The 26871-nt window shown below is 47.7% G+C and overlaps 1 protein-coding gene across 6 annotated transcripts; it reads left to right on the top strand.

Annotated features, from left to right (window-relative positions):
- Window positions 1-26871, top strand: ASB1 (ankyrin repeat and SOCS box containing 1). 6 transcript variants are annotated; one of them, XM_063645808.1, is made up of 5 exons: window positions 10-1246; window positions 7622-7768; window positions 9770-10072; window positions 19031-19416; window positions 21071-26871. In XM_063645808.1, exons 1-5 carry the CDS (start codon window positions 477-479, stop codon window positions 21196-21198), a joined length of 1734 nt encoding a protein of 577 aa, XP_063501878.1. In that variant the 5' UTR covers window positions 10-476; the 3' UTR covers window positions 21199-26871. The 6 variants fall into 6 exon arrangements, 4 of the variants coding, with proteins under 4 accessions (XP_063501879.1, XP_063501878.1, XP_055147115.1 ...); XM_055291140.2 differs by having other exon boundaries at window positions 837-1246; window positions 7627-7768; XM_063645809.1 differs by lacking the exon at window positions 9770-10072 and having other exon boundaries at window positions 2-1246.

Below are 26871 nucleotides of genomic sequence, written 5' to 3' on the forward strand. Positions count from 1 at the left end.
GGGATGTGCAGCTGTGGTGGAGCCAGGGGCTGGGCACACCCCTGGCTCCTGGCCTAGCAGCGTCATCATCGGAGTCACCTGTCCCTCATGCCACTGGTGCTCTCTGCTGTTATCAAGACCAAACACCACTGTAGGAAGTACCCCCACTCCCGCCTCCACCCCCCACAGGGCCTGCCAAGTCTGCCCCCAGTGGGCCCACCCGGTGCATCTGGGCCACCCAAGGCCAGCCCCAGCAGGGACACTCGCGGGGCTGTGCCTGCGGCTTCCCTTACTCCAGTCCGGAATGTTGTACACACGGATGGGCCAGCAGCTCACGCCCACGACTGCTGGGGTCCCCGGACTCCCTCATCAGCCTCCTGCTGTGCTGTGTACAAATCCTCCGCCTGCATGAGGCCCCGCTGTTAAACTCAGCAGGGGAGAATGGGAGGAGCCAAGGGAATCCGTGCTGAAGGACGAACACCAATACTCATGGTGGGATGACGCTGCGATATTTGAAGTTGGGAGTGTGCAAGAAATGTTACTCGTTTGTTCACGAATGCATTCATTTATTCAATGAACTTCGCGTCAGCCACTGGCTGTCATCAGTTACGGAGCTGATTGCGGGCTTCATGGAAGGCATTTGGGGGAGCATTCATCTAAAACCACAGCACGCTGCGACGCTCAGCCCTGCAGTGGGCCCTCACCAGTCCCCGCGCCTCCGAATCCACCCTCCCGGGGCTGCTCGTGGCCAGTGGGGGTACCCGCGGGGATCAAGCCAGCCCGGCCGAGGCCCGGATCCCGCCCGCCACGGCCCTCTGGGCCCCGCCCACATCTGGCAGAAGCCACGCCCCGTCCAAGGGGGTGGGGACGGCCCGCCCGACCGAAATTCCCAGGCTGCTGCCTCAGGCAACACGCTTTCCGACTCCTTGGCTTCTTCTGTGAGGAAACCACAGCGCGGCCGGCATCCCGAGAGTCGGTTACTCGCGAAGTTCTCGCCGGACAAAGGGGCCAGCCAGCACCCGGCCAGGCAGCGAGGCCGGAAGTGGAGGCGCGGCCCCTGCGCGGCCCCGGAAACCAGTGAGGCCGGCGCGCGCCCGCCGGAAGCCGCGACCCCGACGCGCCCCCTCACCCTCGGCGCCGGAAGTGGTCGCAGGCCGTTCTGCTTCCTGCTCGAGGGGCGCGCGCGGGCCCGGGGAGGCCGCGGAGGCCGAAGCATCCATGGCGGAGGGCGGCAGCCCAGACGGGAGGGCAGGGCCGGGCTCCGCAGGTAACGTGCGCGCGGCCGCTGGGCCGTGGGGCGTGTGGGGATGGCGGAGGGCTGGCTCCTGCGTCCTCGTCCCGGGCTGGCCGGGTCCACGGGGCAGCCAGGGAACCGCGCCCCGCAGGCCGGGGGTCGGGTTCAGCGCGGCTCGCAGTGCTGGGCGACCCCACCACGGACGCGCTGCCTGCTCCTCGGCCTCGAGTGCAGTCCCCGCGCTAGATTTTCTTTCCAGTGGAACTTGTTCGTAACTTCCTTTCCGTTAGCCGATACAGATTTGATATGACCCAACCGCAAAAGTAGGACGTGGGCCACCTTCCAGCTCTGAGCGCACGGATCAGGAAAGCCAGCCAGAGGGTAGCCCTAGGGAGGGCAGGCAGTTTTCCACCATTCTGCCGCCTACGGCGTGTCCGGTGATACAGCGGGGCAGCCTTCCCACCCACCACAGACACAGACCAGGGACAACGGGGACGCCGTCTCCAGCGAGCTCGTCAGTGACACAACATGTCCAGGGGCCTTTGGCCCACCAGCAAAGGAGGCAGATAGAAAGGCTCTCACCCACCTTCCAAAATAACTATCCTACTTCGGGTCTCTACCTTGAAGTGTCCCTACCACGCAGATGTGAAGGAAGCGGTCAGGACGGGTTCCCGTTTCCTGGTGGTGTGGTGGGAGTTCCTTCTTGCCGGATTTCTGAGCTTGCCATTCGCGCCAATAGTTTCCTGTGTTCTGGGCTTTCTTTACATGCCTATATTTGTCTTTGGAGGGGTTCCTCTCCTTCTTAGTAATAAACCAATACATTTCTTAAAAATCTCGAAAGATTGACTTGGAGACTGGTGCAGATAGGCTTTTCCATTCATCCCTCCCTCTGCACCTCCTTCCAATCATTTAACAGACTTGTATTGAAGACCTGCTGTTGGCTAGACCCAGCGGAGGATACTGCAGCGACCAGAAGAACAAGCCAGACAAAGCATCTACCATCCTGGGCTTTGGTTGGCGTTGACTTTGACTTCAGAGACAGCCAGGACCTTAGGGTCTAGGATGTCATCTCATGTGAGAGTGAGAGACGGAATGATAGGTGTTCCGTGGGAAAAAGAGGACCAACAGCTACTTCCCAGTATAAAGAGGAGTCCTGGGGAATAAACACTGGCTTTGTCGGCTGCACAGGTCTCCTTTTTTTTTGAGACAGAGTTTCGCTGTTGTTGCCCAGGGTGGAGTGCGGTGGCGTGATCTCGGCCCACTGCAGCCTCCGCCTCCCGGGTTAAAGCGATTCTCCGGCCTCAGCCTCCCTAGTAGCTGGGATTACAGGTGCTGGCCATCATGCCTGGCTAATTTTTGTATTTTAGTAGAGATGGAATTTCACCATATTGGCCAGGCTGATACCAAACTCTAGACCTCAGGTGATCTGCCTGCCTCTGCCTCCCAAAGTGCTTGGGATTACAGGCGGCAGCCACCACACTCGGCTGAGGGCTCCTTTTTATATCCTCATGCACTGCTGTTTTGTTATTCAGTGTGTTTCGGCCTCGGGTAGAGGGGCAACAGATTTTCAGTTGAAGCTTAAGTGCTATCCAGGGGCAGTTGTGTTGTCATTGGAGTAGTTGATCAGCAAAACACAAACTTGAAGTTGCTTTTGAATCTGGAGCTGGGGAAAGATTCTGAGTCTATTCTGAGCAGGGCCAGGAATGGATAGCACAAGAGGCCAGCAGAGGGGGCCCAGAAGAGGGCTCAGCAAAAGTCCTGTGGCCGCCATTTACCTGTTGGTTATTGCCCTACACCTGAATCTTTCCCACTCCAACTTTGAACTTTTTCACCCTATAGTAACCGCAACTGTGGAGTAATTACAGGGGAGGATAGTTACTGAAGGAAGACTGCGATGGTGGCTTAAAGAGCTGTTCATGCCGGCGTGTTGATCTGCGGTGGGTCTGCTTGTGGGGTCAGCATGAGCAACTCGATGGACTGTCAAACCCTGCAGAGCCCAGACACTTACTCACGACCCGCATTTTACCTGTGGTTGAGTCTCATGTACAGTAGTACTCAAAAGAGATTAATTTTAATATGAAAAACAATATCAGCATCTGGAAAGAGCCCCCTTAGGGAGCGGGTGCTTTATACCTGCCTGTCTGGTCTCACACCAGGACAGCATGGCAGAGCAGGGACTGGAATCCAAGCAGTCTGAGTTTTTGCTCTTTACTTATACATGAATCTGTGTAACTATTTTTACAAAACTCTTAAATCTTCAGGAGTTTATTTGGGTTATGATGTGAGGTAACTCAATTACTTCCTAATAAGTATCTAACAGTACAAATGCCATATGTTGAATACTCTTTTCCATTCTCGCTGATTGTGATGCCGGTTTATCACATTCAGGCATACCTTGGGGATAGTGTGTGTTCAGTTCCAGAACACTGTAATAAAGTGAATACTGCAGTAAACCAAGTCACATGAAATTTTTGGTTTCCCAGTGCATATATAAGTTATGTTTACATGATACTATGGTCTATTAAGAGTGTAATAGGCCAGGCGCCATGGCTCACGGCTGTAATCCCAGCACTTTGGGAGGCCGAGGCAGGCAGATCACGAGGTCAGGAGATCGAGATCATCCTGGCTAACATGGTGAAACCCCGTCTCTACTAAAAATACACACAAAAAAAATTAGCCGGGTGTGGTGGGCGCCTGTAGTCCCTGCTACTCGGGAGGCTGAGGCAGGAGAATGATGTGAACCCAGGAGGCGGATCTTGCAGTGAGCTGAGATCACGCCACTGCACTCCAGTCTGGGCCACAGACCATCTCAAAAACAAAAAAACGAGTACAATAATACCATTATGTCTAAAAATGTACACATTTTAATATAAAAATACTTTATTGCTGAAAAATGCTAACCATCATCTGAGCTTTCAGTGAGTCACAGTCTTTGCTGGTGGAGGGTCCTGCTCCAGTATTGATGGCTCCTGACTTATCGGGGGCTATGGTAATTCTTAGATGACAATGAAGTTTGCCATATTGTCTGGCTCTTCCTTTGATGAGATTTCTCTGTAGCATGAGATGTTGTGTGATGGCATTTTACCCACAGTAGCGCTTCTTTAAAAATTGGAGTCAGTCTTCTCTAACCCTGCTGCTGCTTTATCAACTAAGTGTATGTGGCCTTCTAAATCCTTTGTTGTCGTTATGACAGTGTTCACAGCATCTTCACCAGGAGTGGATTTCATCTCAAGAAACTGCTTTCTTTGCTCATCCATTCAAGTTTGATCATGAGATTGCAGCAGTTCAGTCACATCTTCAGGCTGTAATTCTAGTTCTCTTGTGATTTCCACCGCATCTGCAGTTACTTCCTCCATTTAAGTCTTGAGCCCCTCGAAGTCGTCCATGAGGGTTGGAATCAACTTCTTTCAAACTCCTTTTGATATTTTGACCTCCTCCCATGAATCACAAATGTTCTAAATGACATCTAGATTGGTGAATCCTTTCCAGAAGGCCTTCAGTTCATTTTTGCCCAGATCCATCAGAGGAACCACTACCTATGGCAGCAATAGCCTGACAAAATGTATTAAATGATGATAACACGTGAAAGAATGACTCCTTGATCCATTGGCTGTGGAATGGCTGTATTCGCAGGCATGAAAACAGCATGAATCTTGTACATCTCCATGAGAGCTCTTGGGTGACCAGGTGCATTGTCAGCGAGCAGTACTATTTTGAAAGGAATCTTCTGAGCAGTAGGTCTCAACAGTGGGCTGAAAATATTCACTAACCATGCTGTGAACAGATGTGCTGCCACCTGGGCCTTGTTGATCCATTTATAGTGCACAGGCAGGAGTTTTGGAATGGTGAATGAACATTGACTTCCACTTAAAGTCACCAGCTGCGTTAGCCTCTAACGAGAGTCAGCTTGTCCTTTAAAGCTTTGACGCTAGGCATTGACTTCTCCTCTCTAGCTATGAAAGTCCTAGATGGCATCCTTTTTTCCAATAGAAGGCTGTTTCTTCTACATTGAAAATCTGTTGTTTAGTATAGCCACCTTCATCAATTATCTTAGCCATGTCTTCTGGATAATTTGCTGCAGCATCCACATCAGTACTTGTTGCTTCACTTTGTACTTTTGTGTGATGGAGATGGCTTTAAACCTCGCGAACCAACTTCTGCTACCTTCACACTTTGCTTCTGCACCTTCCTCAGCTCTCTCAGGCTTCAGAGAATTGGAGAGAGTTAGGGCCCTGCTCTGGATTAGGCTTTGGCCTAAGGGAATGTTGTGGCTGGTTTGATCGTATCTCCAGACTACTCAGATTTCCTCTATATCAGCAATAAGATTGTTCTGCTTTCTTATCAATTGTGTGTTTACAGCACTTTTAATTTCCCTCAAGCTCTTTTTCCTTTGCATTCACAACTTGGCTGTTTGGCACAAGAGGCCTATCTTTGAACCTTCCTCAGCTTTCCACATGCCTTTCTCATTAAAATTAATTATTTCCTGCTTTTAACTTAAAGTGAGAGATGTGTGACTGTTTCTTTAACTTAAACACTTAGAAGCCGTTGTAGGGTTATTAATTAGCCTAATTTCAATATTGTGTCTGGGGAACAGGGAGGCCTGAGGAGAGAGTGGGAGCAGCTGGTTGGTGGAGCAGTCAGAACACAGACCACGTTGATGGATTAAGTTCATTGTCTCATATGGCACAGTTTGTGCACCCCAAAACAATTACAATAGTAACATCACAAATCACTCATCACCGTAACAGATAAAATAATAATGAAAAAGTTTGAAATATTACAAGAATTACCAGATTGTGACCCAGAAGACACAAAATAGATACATCCTGTTGGACAAATAGCTCCAAAAGACTTGCTCAGCACAGGGTTGCCACAAACCTTCAATTTGTAAAAAAACACAACTACCTGTGAAGCTTGATAAGGTGAAATGCAGTGAAATGAAGGCTGCCTGTATTACGTTGTTTATACTGAGATCTTTCTGGGCAGCTGATGGTTTGATTTTCTTTTTTATTCTGATGAGTGTTCTGTTACCTAGTAGGGTAGGTCTTTTCTCTGTACACTTACTAAAAACCAAAAAAGTTCTTCTCCCTTATATTTTAAAATAAACTTTAGAATATTTTTTGTGACATCTGATAACAAAACCCCAAAGAAATGGTTCGCACTTTATTTAAAATTCCTTGAATGTTGAATGTTTTAATCCAAGTACTTGGTGTTTTTTCTGCTTATTCTGTTCTTTTGTGTTGTCTTTGAGTTTTATAGTCTTCATTAAATGGGCTGGATTTATATTTATGTGCATGTATTTTTAACCTTTGTTTTTATTGAGGTGGGACTTCTCTATGGTCAAGTGCACCTGTCTGAGAGTTTCTTAGGCAGGCCTCCCTGTGGCCATTGCCCGGGGCAGCGTGGTAGGTAGTCATCTGTGTAGCAGATAGCAGCATTTGCTCAGTTGTTGGATTTTGCCGTATGTTTTTTTTGTAGTGAAGGAGATGACTATATTCTCCTTCATAGTTTCCCAGTATTAAGATATTCCCAAATGCCAGTACTAAGATATTTGCTAGATTCTTTGATACAATATTGATTCAATCTGCTGATATTTTCTTTCTTTCTTTTTTTTTTTTTTTGAGACCGAGTCTCACTCTGTCGCCAGGCTCTGGAGTGCAGTGGCACAGTCTTGGCTTACTGCAACATCTGCCTCCGGGTTCAAGCAATTCTCCTGCCTCAGCCTCCCGAGTAGCTGGGAGTACAGGTGTGCGGCACCACGCCCAGCTAATTTTTTGTATTTTCAGTAGAGATGGGGTTTCACCATGTTGGCCAGGATGGTTTTGATCTCTTGACCTTGTGATCTGCCCGCCTGGGCCTCTCAAAGTTCTGGGATTACAGGCGTGAGCCACCTCGCCCAGCTCAATCTGCTGATATTTTCTTTAGGATGTTGCATCCGTATTCTTCAGGTTTGGCTTATCAGTGGATTCTTTGACACAATATTGATTCAATCTGCTGATATTTTCTTTAGGATCTTGCTTCTTTATTCTTCAGTAGGTCTGGCTTATAGTTCCTGGGCCCCATAAACTTGTAAAAAATTATTCTTGTCAGCGTTGGTGTCAGGAGTGTGCTACTTTAATAAGGGAAGGTTTCTACTGCTTTCTGTGATTTATTTCTTTTGTTTTTACAGACAGGGTCTTGCTGTGTTGCCCAGGCTGGTCTTGAACTCCTGGCCTCAAGTGATCCTCCTTCCTCAGCCTCCTGAGTAGCTGGGATTATAGGCGTGCCACCATGCCCAGCTTGTGATTTATTTCTTGAGCGTTTGAAGGTGCCCCGTGGCTGGGAGAGGGGAGGCTCGCTGCAGATGGCACCTCCTTTTGGTTAGTCTTGGCAGGGCCTCCCTGAGCTAACAGGAGCCCCTCTCTTCAGTGCAGGTCGTAATCTGAAGGAGTGGCTGAGGGAGCAATTTTGTGATCATCCGCTGGAGCACTGTGAGGACACGAGGCTCCATGATGCAGCCTACGTCGGGGACCTCCAGACCCTCAGGAGCCTGTTGCAAGAGGAGAGCTACCGGAGGTGAGCGGCGCTGCCCGGGGCTGGTCCGGGTACTCGGGTCCTGAAGGTCTGCATGAAGCTGAGCCCCACAGTCCGTGTGCAGATGAAGACCTTGATGTTGGGAGGAATGTGTTCCAGCTTTAGAGGACGGGGATAAAGGAGACTGAGGCAGCATGGTCAGAGTTGTAGGAGACAGCCAGACAGTGTGGGCAGGGAGACCTGAGTTCAGGTCCTGCTCTGCCATTGACCTTAGTGTTTTCTGGCAACTTCTGGCCTTCTGTGGGCCTCAGCCTCCTGATGTCACTCCTGAAGGTACCACTGTTTCCCTCTTCAGTGGCGGCCCCGCCCCATCTTGCGTTTCTCGTGGCTCTTGATTGCAGCCGCTTCTGTACATTCACCCTGCGTCACCACCTTCCCTAGTGCCCCTTCCTCTAGCTTCTCAGGCCCTCAGTCATCTGCCCCCGGGACCTGGGCCTCAGCCTTAGGCCTGTTTACCTCATCAGGCTTCTCCTTTCTGTTCCCCTCATCAGTGGTCCCCTGTCCTGGCCTTGCCAAACTCTGCCTGTCCCCACAAAATGGCTCCAGCCCTTCCTTCACAGCAAGTGATGCTTGCCCTTCCCTCTCCCTGCTCAGGACGCCTGGGGGAGCACAGTTTGCCTGCTCTGTGGAGTGTTCTCTGATTGTTCTGCGGGTCTAAGGTTGCAGTCCCAGCTAGAGCTTAAACTCAGCGGCAGCCAGGAACTATCCATGCTGCTGTTGTGTTTCTGCTTTCCCTTCAGGACCCAAATGCCAGTGCGATGGTAGCAGCAATGCCTACGTGTTCGTGCCAAGATGCCACAACTTTTCTTTGCATAGTTCCCAAGAAAAGGATTTCTAATAGTACAGGAATGTATTTCTTCATTTCCTTCTAGTGTCTTAGCAGTATTTCATCAGAACAGATATCAGTATTTAAAAGAAAAATACCAGAAAGGACTGTCATAGGAAGACAGATGGATTACGCACAGATATTTAAAGTGGGTGACTCAAGCCCAAAGAAAACCTTAATTCAACTTGCAGATGTAACAGAATGAAATAGAGTTCGGTGAGGTCTCAGCCCGTCTTTCCATATCGTATTTCCCAGCACTGTTTCTCCTCCTCCTTTTACTCAGGCTCAGGGCATCTCTGGTTCTTTACATTTTCTCATTGCTATTTACTTCTTTGGTGATGAGTTCCTGGAGTGCTCCTCGACTTTCCTGGGCAGTCAGAGCCTAGGCACAGCTGGCGGAGGAGCCCCGAGGGCTGGCTTGGGAGCTGCTTCCGCTGCGTGTTCCTGGGCCCTGGTTTGGTGCTCTGGGCCCCTGAGCTTTGTTCTTAGTGACACTGGGAGCTCGCTGTGAACCCGTTGCGGTCGCTGCCTTGCTGGGTCGGTGGGTGGGGCAGGTAGTTGCAGTCTGATTGTGACATCTGCCGAGAGCTGAGTCTGGACAGGTTCCTCTGCCGCTCTGGGCCAGGGGTGTAGCCCCCATGCCACCTTAGTGATTCCTTCAGGCCATCATTTGTGCAGTGTTAGAGGTTGGGGGCCTACATAGTCACCGTGAGGATGCTGAGGCCTAGAGAGGCCCGGCGTCAAGCCTTCACAGATGGTAACTGGGGAAGAGCAGCCTAGGGGCTCTTACCCAGACTCCCGGGCGAGTGCGCTGTTTATTCGGCACTGCCTCCCAGGCAGACCCTTCCCACCTTTGTAGAGGAAGGCACTTCGGACGGCAGTCAGGAAATCTAAGAACTAGAGATCTTAGTTTTGGTGCTGATCATTCTGCAGGTGCCTTGAGTTTCCTGTCTCTGGAATGGGGCTCATAATGCCTGCCCTGCCATGCCCAGGTCCCGCAGGGGAAAGGTGTGAGAGCATTTTAGAAGGCAGAGCCCAGGTGGAGGCGTTATTAACCAGAGGGGGACCGTGTCCATGCTGCCAGGGTGAGGGGGGCAGTGCAGCCCGTCCCTGTCCTGCGGCTGCCTCTCATGAGCCTCCTTGTGTTCCTCCTGCAGCCGCATCAACGAGAAGTCTGTCTGGTGCTGTGGCTGGCTCCCCTGCACACCATTGCGAATCGCGGCCACTGCAGGCCATGGGAACTGTGTGGACTTCCTCATCCGGAAGGGGGCCGAGGTGGATCTGGTGGACGTAAAAGGACAGACGGCCCTGTATGTGGCTGTGGTGAACGGGCACCTAGAGAGTACCCAGATCCTTCTCGAAGCTGGCGCAGACCCCAACGGAAGCCGGCACCATCGCAGCACCCCCGTCTACCATGCCTCTCGCGTGGGCCGGGCCGACATCCTGAAGGCCCTCATCAGGCCAGTACTGCGGAGCTCGCCTGGCTCCTGCAGCCACTTTATTTTTCTTCTCTGTATTTGCAGTTTTTCTGTCTTTAGAATTCGGCTCTTTAGATGACTCGCCTGTTTTGCTGGCCTTTGTAAAGAGCTGCCTCTTGGCTTTATCAGGTCTCTTTGTTTTTCGGCTTACCTCTTCCTTTACATCTACTTTTATCTTTTTCTAATTTTTAGTTTTTTTTCCCTTTTGAGTTGATTGCTTATTCATTTTTTCTCAAGAATGCAAACTTCGAACGTTAATTTACCTTTTACTACAGTTTTGACCATCCTCTCTAAGCTTTTTCGTTATTATTTAAATATCTCTAACTGAAGTGGATTTTCTCTTTGTTCTTAGAGTTATGGAAGATAAGGTTTTAATAATGCTTTTTGTTGTGTTATGCTCAGATAATATGGACCATATAGTTTTCACTTTGGGGATTCTTTGAAGTAAAAAAAATTATTATTATTATTATTTTTGTTTAGTTTTTGAGATGGGGTCTTACTTTGTTGCCCAGGCTTGAGTGCTGTGGTGTGATCATAGCTCACTGCAGCCTCAAACTCCTGGGCTCAAGTGACCCTCCTGCCTTAGCTTCCTTAGTAGCTGACACTACAGATGTGCACCACAATGCTGGCTTCTTACTATTTTTTAATGTCAGACTACATTGTTGTGAATGCTTGAAACAAGTACATGACCATGGGTGTTTTGTTTACATATTATACTTTGTTAGGTTAGCGCTCTCTCTCTCTCTCTTTTTTTTTTTTTTTACATTTTTGTCATTGGATCTGCCAGAAATTTAAAGAATTCTGTTAGTCTCTGATCACGTTTGTGATTTTGCCATTTTTTCCCCTTGTACTTTGAATAGGTTTTGCTTTGAAAATTTTGATGCTAATTGAGCTCATAAAAGCTCCTGCTTACGTATTATGCTCTATCAAAACGCGAGCACTATTAGTTTTAGTTAAGGCCCATTTACATGGCATTATGTAATATTTAGTTTTAATCTTAGGGAGTTTCAGTAGTTCTATTTGTGCTTGTGTAGAACTATTCGTCTAGGAGTTTTTGCTTTTTAATACAGTGAACATTATTGCTATAGCTGATGTTAGAGTCTGTTTCTGTTATCTTTCTGTTTTGTTACTATTTCCATTTGATATCTTTTCTTACATGTTTTTTTTTTTTTTGCTTTCCTCTTCCATTGTACTAGGTTTACAGTCTTATTTTATTTTATTTTTTTTTTGAGACAGAGTCTTGCTGTGTTGCCCAGGCTGGAGTGCAGTGGTGCGATCTTGGCTCACTGCAACCTCCACCTCCTGGGTTCAAGCAGTTCTCCTTCCTCAGCCTCCTGAGTAGCTGGGACTACAGGTGCCCGCCACCATGGCCGGCTAATTTTTGTATTTTTGGTAGAGATGGGGTTTCACCGTGTCAGCCAGGATGGTCTCGATCTTCTGACCTTGTGATCCACCCACCTCAGCCTCCCAAAGTGCTGGTATTACAGGCGTGAGCCACAGCGCCTGGCCTACAGTCTTATTTTAATCATACTAATGGTTGCCTTTTTTTTTTTTTCTTTTTGAACCAGATTGTTTTTATTTTTCATGTTTCTAGTGACTTCTTTCCAGCAAAGATGCTTTTTTTCCCTCTCTTACTCTGGAGACCAAATTGCTCTGCGTTTGGACAGGGTGCAGTTTAGGTAGCTGGTTCTCAGGGAAATTTTTCCGTATTGAAAAGGATTAGGTAAGGGTTCTGTTGTTACAGGCTGCAGCCAGGGTGGCTCTGATGAGCAGGGACCTGGGATTCCCTTTACCCAGCACAGAATATGGTCTTTAAATTAGGTACTGAGAATATGTTTTTTCCTGTTGAAGGGTTTTATAAATTAAATAGCTACACAATTGGCTTTTGGGAGGATAAAGAAATGAGAGTGGTAAGGTTGTTATGTTAGAGGGTGATAAAGCTGCGGGGCTTCTTCCCTCTTTTAAGGATTTCTAACCTGATTAAGCCACCTCAGTCCCATGTCTTTGCACCTTGGAGAATGTAAGCTATTAATTTGGAAATGCTTTTGAGTAGGGTCAATCAGTGAAATTCCATGTTGGTTCCAGAAATCCCTTTGGGGATTTCAGTCAATTCATGATGCACAACTGCTTTGAGTTACCTATAGGCTGCCCGAGAAGTACATATACAGATGCCCTTCTTTTTTTTTTTTTTCGAGACGGAGTCTCACCCTGTCATCCAGGCTGGAGTGCAGTGGCGCTATCTCGGCTCACTGCAATCTCTGCCTCCAGGGTTCACACCATTCTCCTGCCTCAGCCTCCCAAGTAGCTAGGACTACAGGCACCCGCCACCATGCTTGGCTAATTTTTTGTATTTTTAGTTGAGACAGGGTTTCACCATGTTAGCCAGGATGGTCTTGATCTCCTGACCTTGTGATCCGCCCACCTCGGTCTCCCAAAGTGCTGGGATTACGGGCGTGAGCCACCGTGCCTGGCCATAGATGCCCTTCTTGCGAAAATGTTACTAAGACATCTTACTCCCTCACTGGAGCACAGGACATTACTTTTACAAGGTGGTACCAAGAACAGATATTATTCTATTAAAAAGTTTTCTATGTTCTAAATTCCAAGATAATTGACTTTTGGATAGTAGAGTGATATGGTTAAGTTACAGAACAGTGATGTTATCTGGAAATAACTTAGCTTCTGCCTTCCCTGTGCCAGTTCCCCTTTAGGGCTCTCATCTTTCACTGTTGCAATTTTCTGTCCCTCTGTAAGTCACCTCCATTTTGTTATTTGTAAATTCCCTTGATATGTATTGCTCATATTTTAGAAAAAAGGTACAGAGTGGTATTTCTGTATGTGAAAAAGTTAAATTGATTTATTGAGTTCTCCCAGTGGTTCCTTGCCAGTGATATTAAAAGCAATAGAGGAATTTGGAAAATATTCAGGATTAAAATTAACTGGATCTCATCCAGTGTATTTTTATGAGTGGATGAAGGGCTGTCTTTCCCACAGCTCAGCTAATACCAGATTGTCATATTGCCCAAAATTACAAACGTTTTGGAAGATTTTCCCTAAGAATAAGCAGAAAAAAACCCTCACTGCTTGAGATCTAGTTTTCCTTTGCTTAATTGGTTGGGTGTATGAAATGAAATATCAATTTCTTGTTGGCTCTGTGTGTTTTAGAATGCTTCCCCTGTCACTCCTAGAATGTCTTGGAGAGTGGATGTTTGTGTTTGTAGTGGAAGCTTCATTGTCACGTGAGCGTGTTGGTCCATGTGCTCGTCCTCAGGCCTGTGCTGCCTGAAAGCAGCAGTTTTGGTTCCAAGGGAACATTTCTCTGGACACTCAGGATGGTGCAGAGGAGACGGTTAGAAAGCGTGGTTGCTGGCCTTACCTGTTGGCGAGCGCTGTGATTGCGGCACGGAAGGTGACGCAGTTCTGTGCTCCCTGCACCCTGCGTGTTCTCATCCCGTCATCGCTGCTCCCCACATATTTCCCTTTCCTATTACAAATGAAATACTTTGGTGGTGACGAATCTTGTGAGACATTGCGGGACTGTGTGGGCTGACGAAAAGCTCGAGAAAACAGGTGCCGACTCTCATGTTGACTCAGAGTCACGTCATGCGTTTTGGGCAGGAATCGGGAAGGGAGGTTGTGTTCGCATTCCCCTCCTGTCAGGCTGCATGTGATCGCAGTGTGTCCATTACTGCCGATACTCACTTCCGTTATTTGATTAAGGTGGTGCCTGCCATGTTTCGCTCCCGTAAAGCTATTCCTTTTCTCTTTGTAAGTAGTATTTTGAGGAGAGGTGCTTTACAACAATGTATATGTCCTGTTCATCTCAGATTTTTAATTTGTTCATTTATTTATTTGTTAGTGTAGACTCATGGTTTCTGATAGTATCCAATGAGTTATAATTCATTATTATTGTTACTTGTTTTGATATTCGTATTGTCTCAGTGTGGCTACTGATAGCTGCTTCAAGCCATCTCTGTCCTTTTGACGTGTCCTTAATCATTCTATGAGCAGCTCCTCACTTTGTCCTGAAACAAGATATTTTCGGCTCATCTTGCACTTTGACTGCCTCAGCCCTGGAATAAGTCATTTCTCCAAGGAGTCCTGGTTTCTTTTAGTGAAGAATGGTGTGCAGAAACCTGCATTTGGACACTAGGAATGCCTGTTGCTTTTGGGGTATCACTGTTTTCATGCCCTCCTATTGGACCAAGCTAAGGTTGTATGTACATTCCACATCTCAGTTTATATTTCTTTATATATATTGACAGGAGTTCACCTGGCTACCTTTAATCCAGGCTCACACCACAAGGTTCATCCTAGTTTTCTTCCTTTCTGCATTTATTATTCTCCTTTCACCAGTGAGAAACCCGGTTCCCCTGCCCTCCACATACTGCCTGTGTTGTCCGTGTTGTCCCCTGTGTGGCACCAGCCAGCCTCCTTTTGCTGCCTCTTCCCATACATGGCTCCTGACCTGTTTGGGCTCTCACCTCTCATGCCAGGTGGCCTTCTCACCTTGTCAGGACTCTGACTCTGAGCCAGGGCCCCCTCATTGACTGATCCCTGTTCAGAGTAAAAATGATTGGTAGTTTGCACTTGGCCTGGAAGAACCCTAAACGTCTGATAGAGAGCCATATATTTGGTCATCTCTGAGTACAGTGACAAGGGCAAGTAAAGTAAATCGAGTCATTTAGAGATTGGCTTTGGTGGAGAATGAGGCTTCTAAGTCAGGTGGCTCCTGCACCTGCCCTATGTGAGATTTGTTTCCTCCCATCTGGCTGTCACTGGGGATTAGGAGGGGCAGCCTAGGGGTTACCTCACTCATGGCTGTGTGCATGCCCATGTGGAGAGCTGTGTGACGCTGCCCTGCCGACAAGCTGTGTGTCCTGGCCTAGGGCCTTCCAGGTGAACGTAATGCTGGGAATGGTCTGTGCTAATCATGGGAGTCTGGATGTTTAGTGTGCCTGAAAAGAAAGACGTCCTAGTGGGCAGCGCATCATAGCGCCAGCTGGATACCTGATTGAGTTCATGTGTTTCTTTTTGCTTTCAATTTTTTTTTTTGAGATGGAGTCTCGCTCTGTCGCCCAGGCTAGAGAAGTGACATGATCTCGGCTTACTGCAACCTCCGTACCCTGGGTTCAAGCGATTCTCCTGCTTCAGTCTCCTGAGTAGCTGAGATTACAGGTTCCCGCCACCACGCTCAGCTAATTTTTGTATTTTTAGTAGAGACGGGGTTTTGCCACGTTGGTCAGGCTGGTCTCGAACTCCTGATCTCCAATGATCTGCCTGCTTCGGCCTCCCAAAGTGCTGGGATTACAGACATGAGCCACTACATCCTGCTGCTTTCAGTTTTTAAGGATTGCTTTTTACTTAATTTTGTTTTACAACATAAAAAATTTATGTGGTTCTGAAGTCAAATTATAAAACAAGGTATAAATTTTTTTTTTTTTTTTGAGACAGTCTCGCTTTGTTGCCCAGGCTGTGGTGCAGTGGCACAATCTTGGCTCCCTGCAGCCTCCGCCTCCTGAATTCAAGTGATTCTCATGCCTCAGCCTCCCAAGTAGCTGGGACTACAGGTGTATGCTATGACGCTCAGCTCACTTTTTTTTTTTTTTTTTTGTATTTTTATTAGAGACTGGGTTTTGCCATGTTGGCCAGGCTGATCTTGAACTCCTGGCCTCAAGTGATCTGCCTGCCTTGGCCTCCTGAAGCGTTAGGATTACAGGCATGAGCCACCGCGCTTGGCCAAGGTATAAATTTTTGGAAATCTAGCTTGTATCCTTGTCTCCTTGATCCTTTTCTCTCCCTCCGCAGTAGATAACCATTTAAAAAGTTCCATGGTTTACCATAAGCACACTGCAGCCTCCTCCCCCATAGAAACAGTGGTGGACTGTACACTTTCACTGTGCTGCTTTCCCTCCCTCTTCCTGTGCTCGGAGGCTGTTCCGGAGCAGTGTACAGCGACCCCCTCACTCCTTTTCAGAGCTGCACAGGGCGGCGTTGTGCAGATGAGCTGCAGTTCATTCAGCCAGTCCCCTGTTAGTGGACACGTGGGTGGTTTACTGTCTCCAGCTGTTATGGATAGTGCTGTAATGAATTGCCTTGTGCATACATCTTTCCATAGTTTTGCAGATGTATTTTGGAAATAGATCCCGAGCAGTGTGATTGATGGGTCAAAGGGTAAATGCATATGTAATTTTGCTAGCGATTGACAGATTGCCCCCTCCACGGGGAGAATGTTCACTTTTCATTGCTCAATGAATGAGATTTCCTGTTTCCTAAAAGGCTGGTCAATAAATTTTTGGATTTTTCCCAATCTGATAGGTGAGAAGTGATATCTCAGAATAGTTTTAATTTGCATTTCTGTTCCGAGTGAGGCTGAGCGTCTTTTCATGTGGCTAAGAGCCATTTGTAGCTGTCCATCTCTCTATTTTTTTTTTTTTTTTTGAGATGAAGTCTCGCTCTGTTGCTCAGGCTGGAGTGCAGCACCATCTCAGCTCACTGCAACCTCCGCCTCCCGGGTTGAAGCAGTTCTCCTGCCTCAGCCTCCCGAGTAGCTGGGATGACAGGCACACCCACACCCGGCTAATTTTTGTATTTTTAGTAGAGACGGGGTTTCGTCATGTTGGCCAGGCTGGTCTTGAACTCCTGACCTCAGATGATCCGCCCGCCTTGGCCTCCTAAAGTGCTGGGATTACAGGCGTGAGCCACCACGCCCCGCCCCATCTCTCTAATTTTTCTGTAGGGCTATTGATCTTTTTCTTTTAGAAGCTCTTTATATGTTAAGGGTATTAACCCTTTGTAACATTTTTCCCCAATTTTTCATTGCTTGTTTTACTTTTGCTTATGTTGTTTTGTCATGCTTATGCTATGCAAGAGTTTTTCTTTTAAAAATTTTCATGTTAAAAACATTTTATTTGTGGATTTTGTGTCAGAATTAGGCAAATTTTACTTAGAGGTTTTTTCTAGTTTTTGCATGGTTTCATATTTTACGTTTTAAGTTATGGTCAGTTTGGAATTTATTCCGGTATGTGCTATGGTGAATGGATATACTTTTACCTTTTTCCATATGGATGTTCAGTTACCCCAAAAAACACTTAGTAAAACATCTACACTCTCCCTTGTTTGAGATGCTGCCTTTATCATATATGAAATTTCTATATGCAATTTGGCCCATTTCGAGATTTTCTGTAAAGTTCCATCATTCTGTCAATTTTGTTCACATACCAATACCACAGTTTTATTTTTAGCCTTTATAATAAACTTCACTTATGGTGTGGATGCCTCCCACCACCCCCTTCTTGCTTGACTTTTTCATCTTCTTTGATCTTACAGATGAACTTCATATATCAACTAATGTAGCTCAAGGGATGCTATTTTTATTTATTTATGTTTGTGATCAACTTATTTAGTTCTAGTAATGACATTTTCATTTATAAAATAAATTTTGGGAGAATTATATTCTTGATGTTGAGTCTTAATCAGTACTGTGCTATGTCTTTCCATTCTCTTAGGTCTACTTTTGTTGACTTTAAATAGTAGTTTATCATTTTCGTTATGCACATTTTGGACATTTATTATTAAGTTTATGCTTAGATGTGTCATTGTAAAATTTATTTTGCTATCATAAATGGAATTTTCCCTTCTACTTTTTATATGAAGCCTATTGGTTTGACAACCTGCTACTTCAAAAAGTTCTTTTTTTTTTTTTTGAGATGGAGTCTTGCTCTGTCACCCAGGCTGGAGTGCAGTGGCGCAATCTCAGCTCACTGCAAGCTCCGCCTCCCGGGTTCACGCCATTCTCCTGCCTCAGCCTCTCCGAGTAGCTGGGACTACAGGCGCCCGCCACCACGCCCGGCTAATTTTTTGTATTTTTAGTAGAGACGGGGTTTCACCGTGGTCTCGATCTCCTGACCTTCTGATCCGCCCGCCTCGGCCTCCCAAAGTGCTGGGATTACAAGCGTGAGCCACCGCGCCCGGCCTTCAAAAAGTTCTTCATTTCTTGTTAGTTGTTTTTCCATATTATTTAGGGCTTTTCAGACACATTATATCCTCTGAAAATAGGAAATTTTTACCTCTTATTTTCCAACTTTATGCATTTAATTTCTTTCTCTTGCCTGATTGCACAGGGTACCTTTAACACCAGTGTTCAATAGGAGGCTGGAAAGCAGGAGTCTGTCTTGCTCCAGCTTTGGCCAGAATGCGTCTAGCCTTTCCCTGTTAAATGAGATGCTGACTTCTGGCCTGAGGGAGTATGTTTTATCATGTTAAAGAAAAGCCATCATTTTCTGTTTCATTGAGCATTTTTAAACATGCATAGCTCTTGAGTTTTGTCATATGCCCACCTTTTTTTTTTTTTTCTGCATCTGCAGAGATAATCAGAGGATTTTCCCCTCAGCCTCATTTTACAATGGATTATATTAATAGAGTTTCTAATATTGGAGTTACCTGTGCATTCTTGGGATAACTCCCATGAGGTCATGGTATATTGCTTTCTTAATATACTTAAGGATTCTCTTCGGCTAAAATTTTATTGAAGATTTAAAAGTTGATACTCCTAAATGAAATTAGCTGGTAGTTTTTCTTATGCTTTGGCCTTTGTCGGGTTTTGGGGTTATTGTGCCAGTTTCATCAGATGAATTTGTAAGGCTCTCTTCTTTTTCTTTGCTCTGAAATAGTTTAAATAGCCTTGGGATTATTGGACCTTCAAAGGTTTGAAGGACTTCCTTAGGATTTTTTCTATGTGCGGGGATTCCAAGTTCTTTCCTGCTACCTTATGTTGCTGGACGTAATGAAGCTATCTGATCTGTGGAGTCTCCTATAGCGCCTGGTGTCACTGAATCAAGGCCTTCTGCTCAGGGTGGCTGTGGGATCTGTGGGATCTGTGGGATCTGTGGGCTGTGGTCAGTCCCCTGCACGGTCTGACTTTCCCTTTCTTCCCTGCAGGTATGGGGCTGATGTTGATGTCAACCACCACCTGACTCCAGATGTCCAGCCCCGATTCTCCCGGCGGCTCACCTCCTTGGTGGTCTGCCCCTTGTACATCAGCGCAGCCTACCACAACCTCCAGTGCTTCCGGCTGCTCCTCCTGGCTGGAGCGAACCCCGACTTCAACTGCAATGGTCCTGTCAACACACAGGGATTCTACAGGGGCTCCCCTGGGTGCGTCATGGATGCTGTTCTGCGTCACGGCTGTGAGGCAGCCTTCGTGAGCCTGCTGGTAGAATTTGGGGCCAACCTGAATCTAGTGAAGTGGGAATCGCTGGGCCCAGAGTCGAGAGGAAGAAGAAAGGTGGACCCTGAGGCCTTGCAGGTCTTTAAAGAGGCCAGAAGTAAGTGGCTTGAGTTCAGCTCTGACTTGTGGGCTGGGTTGATTGAATGAATCAAGATGTAGCAATAAACAAAAAACAAAAACCTCCAACTGAGCACTTGGCCAAAATCTTCAGTTAGCACTTGCGGTTTTCCAGGTGGTTGTTCAGATTGATCTTCTCTTTTTAAATTCCTGAATACCAAGAATTGATACCAGGGAATCTCTAAAAGTACATGTGTGTTGTCAGAACTCCTAGAATTATGCTCTCTCTCTTTTTTTTTTTTTTTTTTTTTGAGACAGGGTCTTGCTCTGTCACCCAGGCTGGAGTGCAGTGGTGCAATCATGGCTCCATGTAGCCATGACCTCCTGGGCTCATGGGATCCTCCCACCCCAGCCTCCCAAGTAGCTGGGACTGTAGGCGCACACCATGCCCAGCTAATTGTTGTGTTTTTGGTAGATACGAGGTTTTGCTGTGTTGCCCAGGCTTGTGTTGAACTCCTGGGCTCAAGTGATCTGCCCGCCTCAGCCTCCCAAACTGCTGGGATTACAGGCACAAGCCACTGCCCTGGCCTGCAATTATATTCTCTTTATCCTTTTGCTCTGACCTGTGGCCCCAGATTCTTATAGACGTGACTTCTTTTATGCCTGGTTTTTAAATGAGCCCTTAAAACAAATTGCAAGTGGGGCTTTCTAGGGTTCCTTACTCTCCTTTCTTCAATTGCACTCAAGTATCGCTACTTTGGATTGTGTGATAAGCCTAAGTTTTGTAACAATGAAGTTCCTAGTCTGCTTATTTATGAAGAAAGATTTTGTTAATGATTAATGCATCAATAGCACTAGAGATCGGAATTGATCCGTAGCTTGGTCTTGTTATCCGAGGCTCTCTGGGATTCAGACATTGACCTCATGTGTTGTCTTTAACCTCCTGCCCACATGTCACCCCCTCCCACCGCTCCCAGTCTGGGTCTTGAGACATCCAAGTTGATAACCTCTTCCTTCTCCCTGCCTCTCAAAGGACTTTAAATTCATTGTATTTTTGTTACTGGATTTCCCTAAACCAGTTCATTAAAGCATGCTCCTGTGTAGCCTTCCCACAAATAGTTAATGAATGGTCAGCTTGGAACTATAGTGATAGAAGAAGCAGCTTGCGTTCAGGACTGTTCCACTCCTCAGCTTCCTCGCTAATCGAGACAGAACTTGGCTGTGCTCTTTTCATTGGGGGCAAAGTCGTCAGCCTGTGCCCCTCAAGCACTGCTCGGCCTGTGTTCCCCAGGCACTGGTGGAGCTTCAGGGATTGACTAAGGGAAGAGGCTGACAGAGGCTGGGTGTCCGCGGCCCGCACCTGCTGGGGCCTTCAGTGGTCCACTCTGATTTCTTTCTGTAGTGCATTAAACATGGTCGAGTTGTGAACCAGGGAGCAGATGCCCTGGGTTAACGAGGCTGGAAAGGTTTCGCTCCTTCCTCCGACAGAAGGAGCAGATAATAAGACCTTCCTCCCTGGGGCCTGCTCTCCTCATCCATCAGGAAAAGCCATCACTTTGTGTTTCACTGAGCATTTTGAAGTTGGTAATGAGCATTTGTGCACTTCTGGCTGCCAGTCCCAGCTGCCTTTTCTCTCTAGAACTGGGATAGAATGAACCTTCCTCTATCCCTCTCTTTCTTCCTACGGCCTCCAGGTGTTCCCAGAACCTTGCTGTGTCTGTGCCGTGTGGCTGTGAGAAGAGCTCTTGGCAAATACCGGCTTCATCTGATTCCTTCGCTGCCTCTGCCAGACCCCATAAAGAAGTTTCTACTTCATGAGTAGACTTCAAGTGCTGCGGTTGATTCCAGCGAGGGAGAAGGCGATCTGCAGAGAGGTGGACACCGAGCCCTGAGTGCTGTGCTGCTGGTGGTCTCCTGATGGCTGTTGCTGCAGAAGATGTCCTCGTGGACTGTCACTGCTCCGCAGGTGCCTGGGCCGCTGAACAGTCTTTGGGTCATTGTAGCTGAGAGGCTCATACTAAAGTTATTATTGTTTTTCCCAAGTTCTCTGTTCTGGATTTTCAGTTGCATATTAATGTAACGGGCCATGGAATATGTACATGCAGGGGTGAGGTTGGAGGCCTACTCATTTCCCTGTAGGGAAGACTCCTAGCACTTCGGGAACTGTGCTTCTCTTTATTTTTCTACTTCTCAATTTGATGGTTCGATTAAAGCCTTCTAGTATCTCAATGAAAAGGGAGTTTTGTAAGCAAAATAGAGGACAGAAATGCAGTTCATGAACTTGCTGGTTTGTTTTCCCTGCTCCTGGGGTGACACATGCACTTGTCATACATGCTCCTTCCTTGCCACTTCAGTATTCTCTCTTTGCGGTGGAGGTCTCATAGTGAGTGTCTTCACTCAAGGGTGGTTTCCTGGCTGCACGGCACCTGTTCCGATACCTACTGTGCCTCTCATCAGGTGTCACGATTTTTCTGCCACTTCACCTTAGGGAGCTTCCAGTGATTGATTTTAGGAGGCCCACACCAAACTCCCCAGGAAATGACTGCCTTCCTTGGGACCAAGGACCGTTCCAACAGCATTCACTGCCAGTTCTAATAGGCGAGGAAAATGCCCGAGGCACTGTCTTCTATCCCCCACACATACCAGAAAGTGAAAAATGCGGCGAGTCCTCTGGGTGGTTCTGAGCCTCCAGGTGCATGCTGTCCAGTGGACAGAACATCTGGCGGTTGGTTGATTGCTCTCTTTTGTCTTGGTCGCTGCTTCTAGAATCTACGCAAGGGGATAGCAGTGAGGTCAGAAGTCTTTTCCGGGAGAGAGATGGCCGGGGTTATCATTGCTGATAGCTTTGGCTGCGTGGGTGGGGCTTCCCCTCACCCAGGGCTGCACAGCCAGGTGGGCTGGTGGCTGCAGCCTCAGAGCCCTCCCAAGTTGCTGCTGTTGCCAGTGAATCACATTTCGTCATTTGAAGCCCATGATGACCATTGTGTGGATCCATGGTGATTCTAGACTTCAGATATATTTAGGAAGGAGCAGATTTCAAGTCTGTGTTTAGATTTTCTGTAATAAGAGAAATCCAATTTGTAAAAATTTAACAATGAATATCGTTTTATTTACTTAGTAGCATCATTGTGCGTCTTAGCAGGCAGGTAGTGTTTGGCCATTATTGCGTTCTACAGCCAGAGGATAGAATTCTATACCCCCAACCCCGTGTCACAAATGGGCTCTGTGTGGGTCACCCCAGCTGACCCGTGTACGTGCAGATGCAGTTCCGAAGGGAAGAACAGTCCTCAGGTGATTCAGAGGGGAAAATGCAATCCGGGAGGTGTTTCCTCAGCTGAGGTGACACTGTTAGAAGCTGTGATGGTTGTGTAAATGTGGGCTGTGTGCTGTTCCCCAGGGGAGCTTGGGATTGGGTCCTGCTGATGCCAGGAGGGTCTTCCCAAGTTAGGAGAGGAACCGCAGGTGGTGAGCGGCTGGGGAGGGCCAGGACAGCCGGGGCCAGGTGCTGCAGGGGCTTTAGCCCGGGAGAAGGGGTAGGCGTGTTCTTTGTGGTACCAAAGTGGGACTAGGACAAAAATGGGGGTGTGGCTGGGGCAGGAGCTATAGGGAGTTAAGGAATGATAATATGGAAGTTGGAGCCACCACAGTGGACTGGGCCTTGTCACTGGAGGTCGTAGGCAGTGGCTCATCACCCTGGTAGGGCTGATAGGGGCCTTCAGGGAGGCTGGTTAGCTCCCTGCACTCTGGCTCTTTACGGGCTTACTGTGTAGCTCCTCCCACCTTGAGCCTCTTCTTCCTGCCACCCTTTGGGCTCAGTGTAGGAGAGGAGGGTGGCTTTTTTCGAGGTGAGCCATGTGGTAGACACATGACATGCTCTGCGTCTGCTCTACTGAGTACTTTCTGCAGGGGCCTGTTAAGGACGAGGCCTCCCCAGCCCTTCCTGGTGCAGGAGGTGGCTCAGTTCTTGGACCTTTTGGGAAGCGGCACCTGGGAATGCTGCCTTGTGGGAGTTCCATGCATGAGTGCGCTGGTGTGACCTTCAGGCTGCACAGAGGCAAGGACCCAGATGTGGCAGCGTGGGCGTCATGCTCCTTTGCACAGCCCAGGGCCTGTTTCGGAGGGACCAGGTCACTGCCTTGGTCTCTCTAGGAGGAATGGACTAAATGGACCCTTGCAGAGAAGCCTCACCCAGACCTGGCCAGGGAATGATGTGTCTGGGGAGAGAATGAGCTGGAGGAGGGGGCCTCTCACGGCCCTTCCCTGGCCTGTGGCTTGTCCTGGCCGGCCTGCAGGTGTCTAGGGTCTCAGCTTTTCATTTGCAGAGGACATGTTCAACTTCCTCTCTGTTCAAGCCAGCCTTTGCCAATTTTCTCAGAATCCAAACAATTTGGAGGTTTGGTGTCTTGTTTCGTAGCTGCCAAATACGAATCTGAAAACAGGGTGGGTAGCTAAGGTCATTCTTCCTGGGTTTTAGTGACACTCCCTTCACTAAAGCTCCCTTTTTCTTCCGTTGGCAAGGACAGGATACAGAATAGGAAGAGTAGCACTTTCCACCTAAGCACTTTAGGAAATCACCTAAATTTAGGTGATTAGGAAATCCTAAGCTCTGGGGTGCCCAAGTCCCACGGTGCAGGGAAACGTGGTCCTCAGTGAGGCTGCTGCCTGGCTGGCCCGGAGTCCTCGCTAGGAGGGGGGCTCAGTGGGCCAGGGGGAAGGAGCCTGAAGGTTGTCCCTGGTTGCACCCCAGAAGCATCTGACTGTCACCACTGCCAGGGCAGCTGCTGGCTGTGGAACAGTCCTGGGTCCTGGGCCTTGGCTGCTGTCAGCAGATGGGCTGGGCTGGGCCGTGGTGGGGTGGGGGACAACGTTGATACCTCTGAGAATTCAGCTTTGCAGTACCGGGTGAGGGGTTTTAGATAAACCCATCAATATCACCCACATTCTGTGACTCTGCATCACTCGCGCTATTTATTTATTTATTTATATTCTGCCTTGTTCCAGAGAAGTGTTTAAGGCAACAATGCTTGTTTTTTTGGTGTTTTCTTTTGACATTTGAAAATTTAGTTAAAATGTACTTGTTAAACAGGTAATTTTAAAGAGAAGGAACAATTGTTTTTAGTAAGTTTTCTTTTTCCTTTTTCAATGAATTGATTCTTCAAATGAGAAGTTCTTGAGAGAAAGAGAGGAGGATACAGCAGACAGAGGACCAAGCCAAGGAAGAGCCTGCCTGAGAGAGACGCTTGGCCTGTGCTTTGCTGCCATCCGTGCGGCCTTGGCCAAGTCCCTGTTCACAGAGGCGGCTCCACTTGAGACAGGGACAAGGCTTCCTGCTGTGCCTTTCCGGCAGGTTTTGTGGGGTCAGGTGGGAAGCAATGTGTTATGCAAGCAGTCTCCATGTGCGTGTAAACTGCTGTCCTGGTGACTTGTCCCTCTTAGTGGAAACGCATTTGAGGTAGTGATAGGGCTGGATGAACCTGTGACCCTGGGAGATCCGGGCTGGACTGTGGACCCCGATGGGCCAGAGTCCTTGTGGCCCACAGCATAGCACTGGGGACAGAGCGCTCTATGCAGGTGAGGTGTATGAGAACAACATGGTAAATAATTGATGAAGTCACATTTGTTCAACTTAAAGGATTGTTTTTTATTCTGAAGTTATTTTCTTCCTTATTTGGATGATAAAATTTCCTTTTATGTAATGAAGGTAAAAGTAGAGGGCAATATTTTTGCTTTTTGAAATGCTCTTGGTTGCAAAACAAAATGTTGGTTGCTGTTTGTCAGCCCCAGAATTTCTTCTTAAGTTCGCCGGTCTCTGAATTCCCAAAGTCAGGGAACCGCAGTCTAGCTGTGGTGCGTGTTTACGTATTGGTGAGAAATTCCTCTTGGGTTCTTGAACAGCCTGTACACGGCAGACAGCACTGCAGCATTGTCACTGCTCATGGCCAAGAACGAGTTTGGAGATCGCTGCGTGCGGTTTTAGGAACTGCAAACACCCGTGGTGATGGGCCTCTGGCCACCCCTGGATCCATGGAACACACTCACAGGAAGCTGGTGTGGCCTTCTCGGTGAGGACTGCCCCTTGACCTGGGTCCTGGGAGCCTGTGGCCCCCCTGTATGTTGATGATGACACTAGTGTGGGTCTTCTGGCTCTGGGGTTACAGCTTCTGCCTCCTCACCTGGCCGTCTGTACTCGGCAAGCAGGCCTGGCCTCCAGGGGCCTGGATCCCCGCCTGCTGGGATTGGCCTCCTGGAAGTACCTGTTTGGGCCATGTGACCTCCTTTCTCACTTATGCCTCACTCCCCTCCTTCCGCTCCAAACCCGAATCTCTCAGTGTGGAATGAAACAGTTTAGAGGCATACATGATGCACGTTGGTGGGATTCACATCCCAGGAGAATTCCATGGAGAGGAATGTGCAGATTTTGAAGTGCACAGTGATGTGTGGAATAAATACTATAAATTCTCGGCAGACAGTGGGATGGAGAAGTGAGTGGGGGCAGGAGGGGGATTTCTGTTGCCTTGACATCTCATTGCTCAGTGCCTGGAATGCAGACGAATCTCTCTTTTTTATGTTGCTTTGATTTCAAGATCTCTTAGATATACTAGGTAGTGTATGAATGTGCATATATCCAGTTTGAGAATGGTGTTTATGAAGAAGCTGTTTCGTGTGTACAGTTGCTGCTGTAATTTAGCCGGCAGTGCCCTGCCCTGCCCTGCAGTGTCTGCACAGCTCCCACTGCTTCTCTTTGCTGTTGGGCATGTGAGGCATGACTTGGAGGGGGCCTGGTGCCTGGGGACCTGCTGAAGAGAATGCTCACCACCAGCCCTCTGTTTCCCTTCCTGCTTTGGTAATCAACACGTGTTTGCCTGCAGTGGCCGGGACCATGACTGTTTCTGCCCTTGTGCCTAGTTAAGAGCCTTCAAAAGCATAATGAACATTTTTGATATGCTTATTGTAACTTTAATAAATGCTTTATTTCCCTCTAATTGCCCCCAAATGCCTTAATTTTGTGGACTGTTTATTTCAACAGGTGGAAGTTTTGGTTGTGTGAAATCTTGGTATGCGCATTTCAAGAACAAGGGAGTTCTTTTTTCTTTCTTCGTTCTATGGAACGTTTTAAGTGATTGGATAGAAAGAAGGACTCTGAAGCAGGAGTTTTCACCTCCTCTGAGGGAACTTGGGGCTCCAGGGACGTACCCCAAATGTTGCCCAGGTTGAAACTCCCTGACAGCCTGTTTTACTTAGTGGCTTGTGGTTTCCAGTTTGAGAGAGTTGTGCCCCTAAAAGTGTTTGAAACCTGTGGCTTTCAAGCGAGGTGCCATTGTCCCCACAGTGTTCTGTGGGGTGGGGGGTGATGGAGATTGTGGGCAAGCCTGTTGTTTTTGGCCCCCTGTTGTTACATGGGATCTGTTTTGATGGTGGGAGGGTGAGATGTGAAGATTTGGGATGAACTTGGAATGAATGAACTAAATAAAGACATGCATCCATCTGTCAGCGA

This window comes from Symphalangus syndactylus, chromosome 8 (genome assembly GCF_028878055.3).
Source record: "Symphalangus syndactylus isolate Jambi chromosome 8, NHGRI_mSymSyn1-v2.1_pri, whole genome shotgun sequence".
Classification (NCBI taxonomy): domain Eukaryota; kingdom Metazoa; phylum Chordata; class Mammalia; order Primates; family Hylobatidae; genus Symphalangus; species Symphalangus syndactylus.

Coding starts and splice junctions, on each gene's coding strand:
- ASB1 (XM_063645808.1), top strand. CDS start 477: ATGACGCTGCGATATTTGAAGTTGGGAGTGTGCAAGAAATGTTACTCG. Junction 1,247..7,621: donor GGCAGGGCCGGGCTCCGCAG/GTAACGTGCGCG, acceptor CCCTCTCTTCAG/TGCAGGTCGTAATCTGAAGG. Junction 19,417..21,070: donor GGTCTTTAAAGAGGCCAGAA/GTAAGTGGCTTG, acceptor TACGGCCTCCAG/GTGTTCCCAGAACCTTGCTG.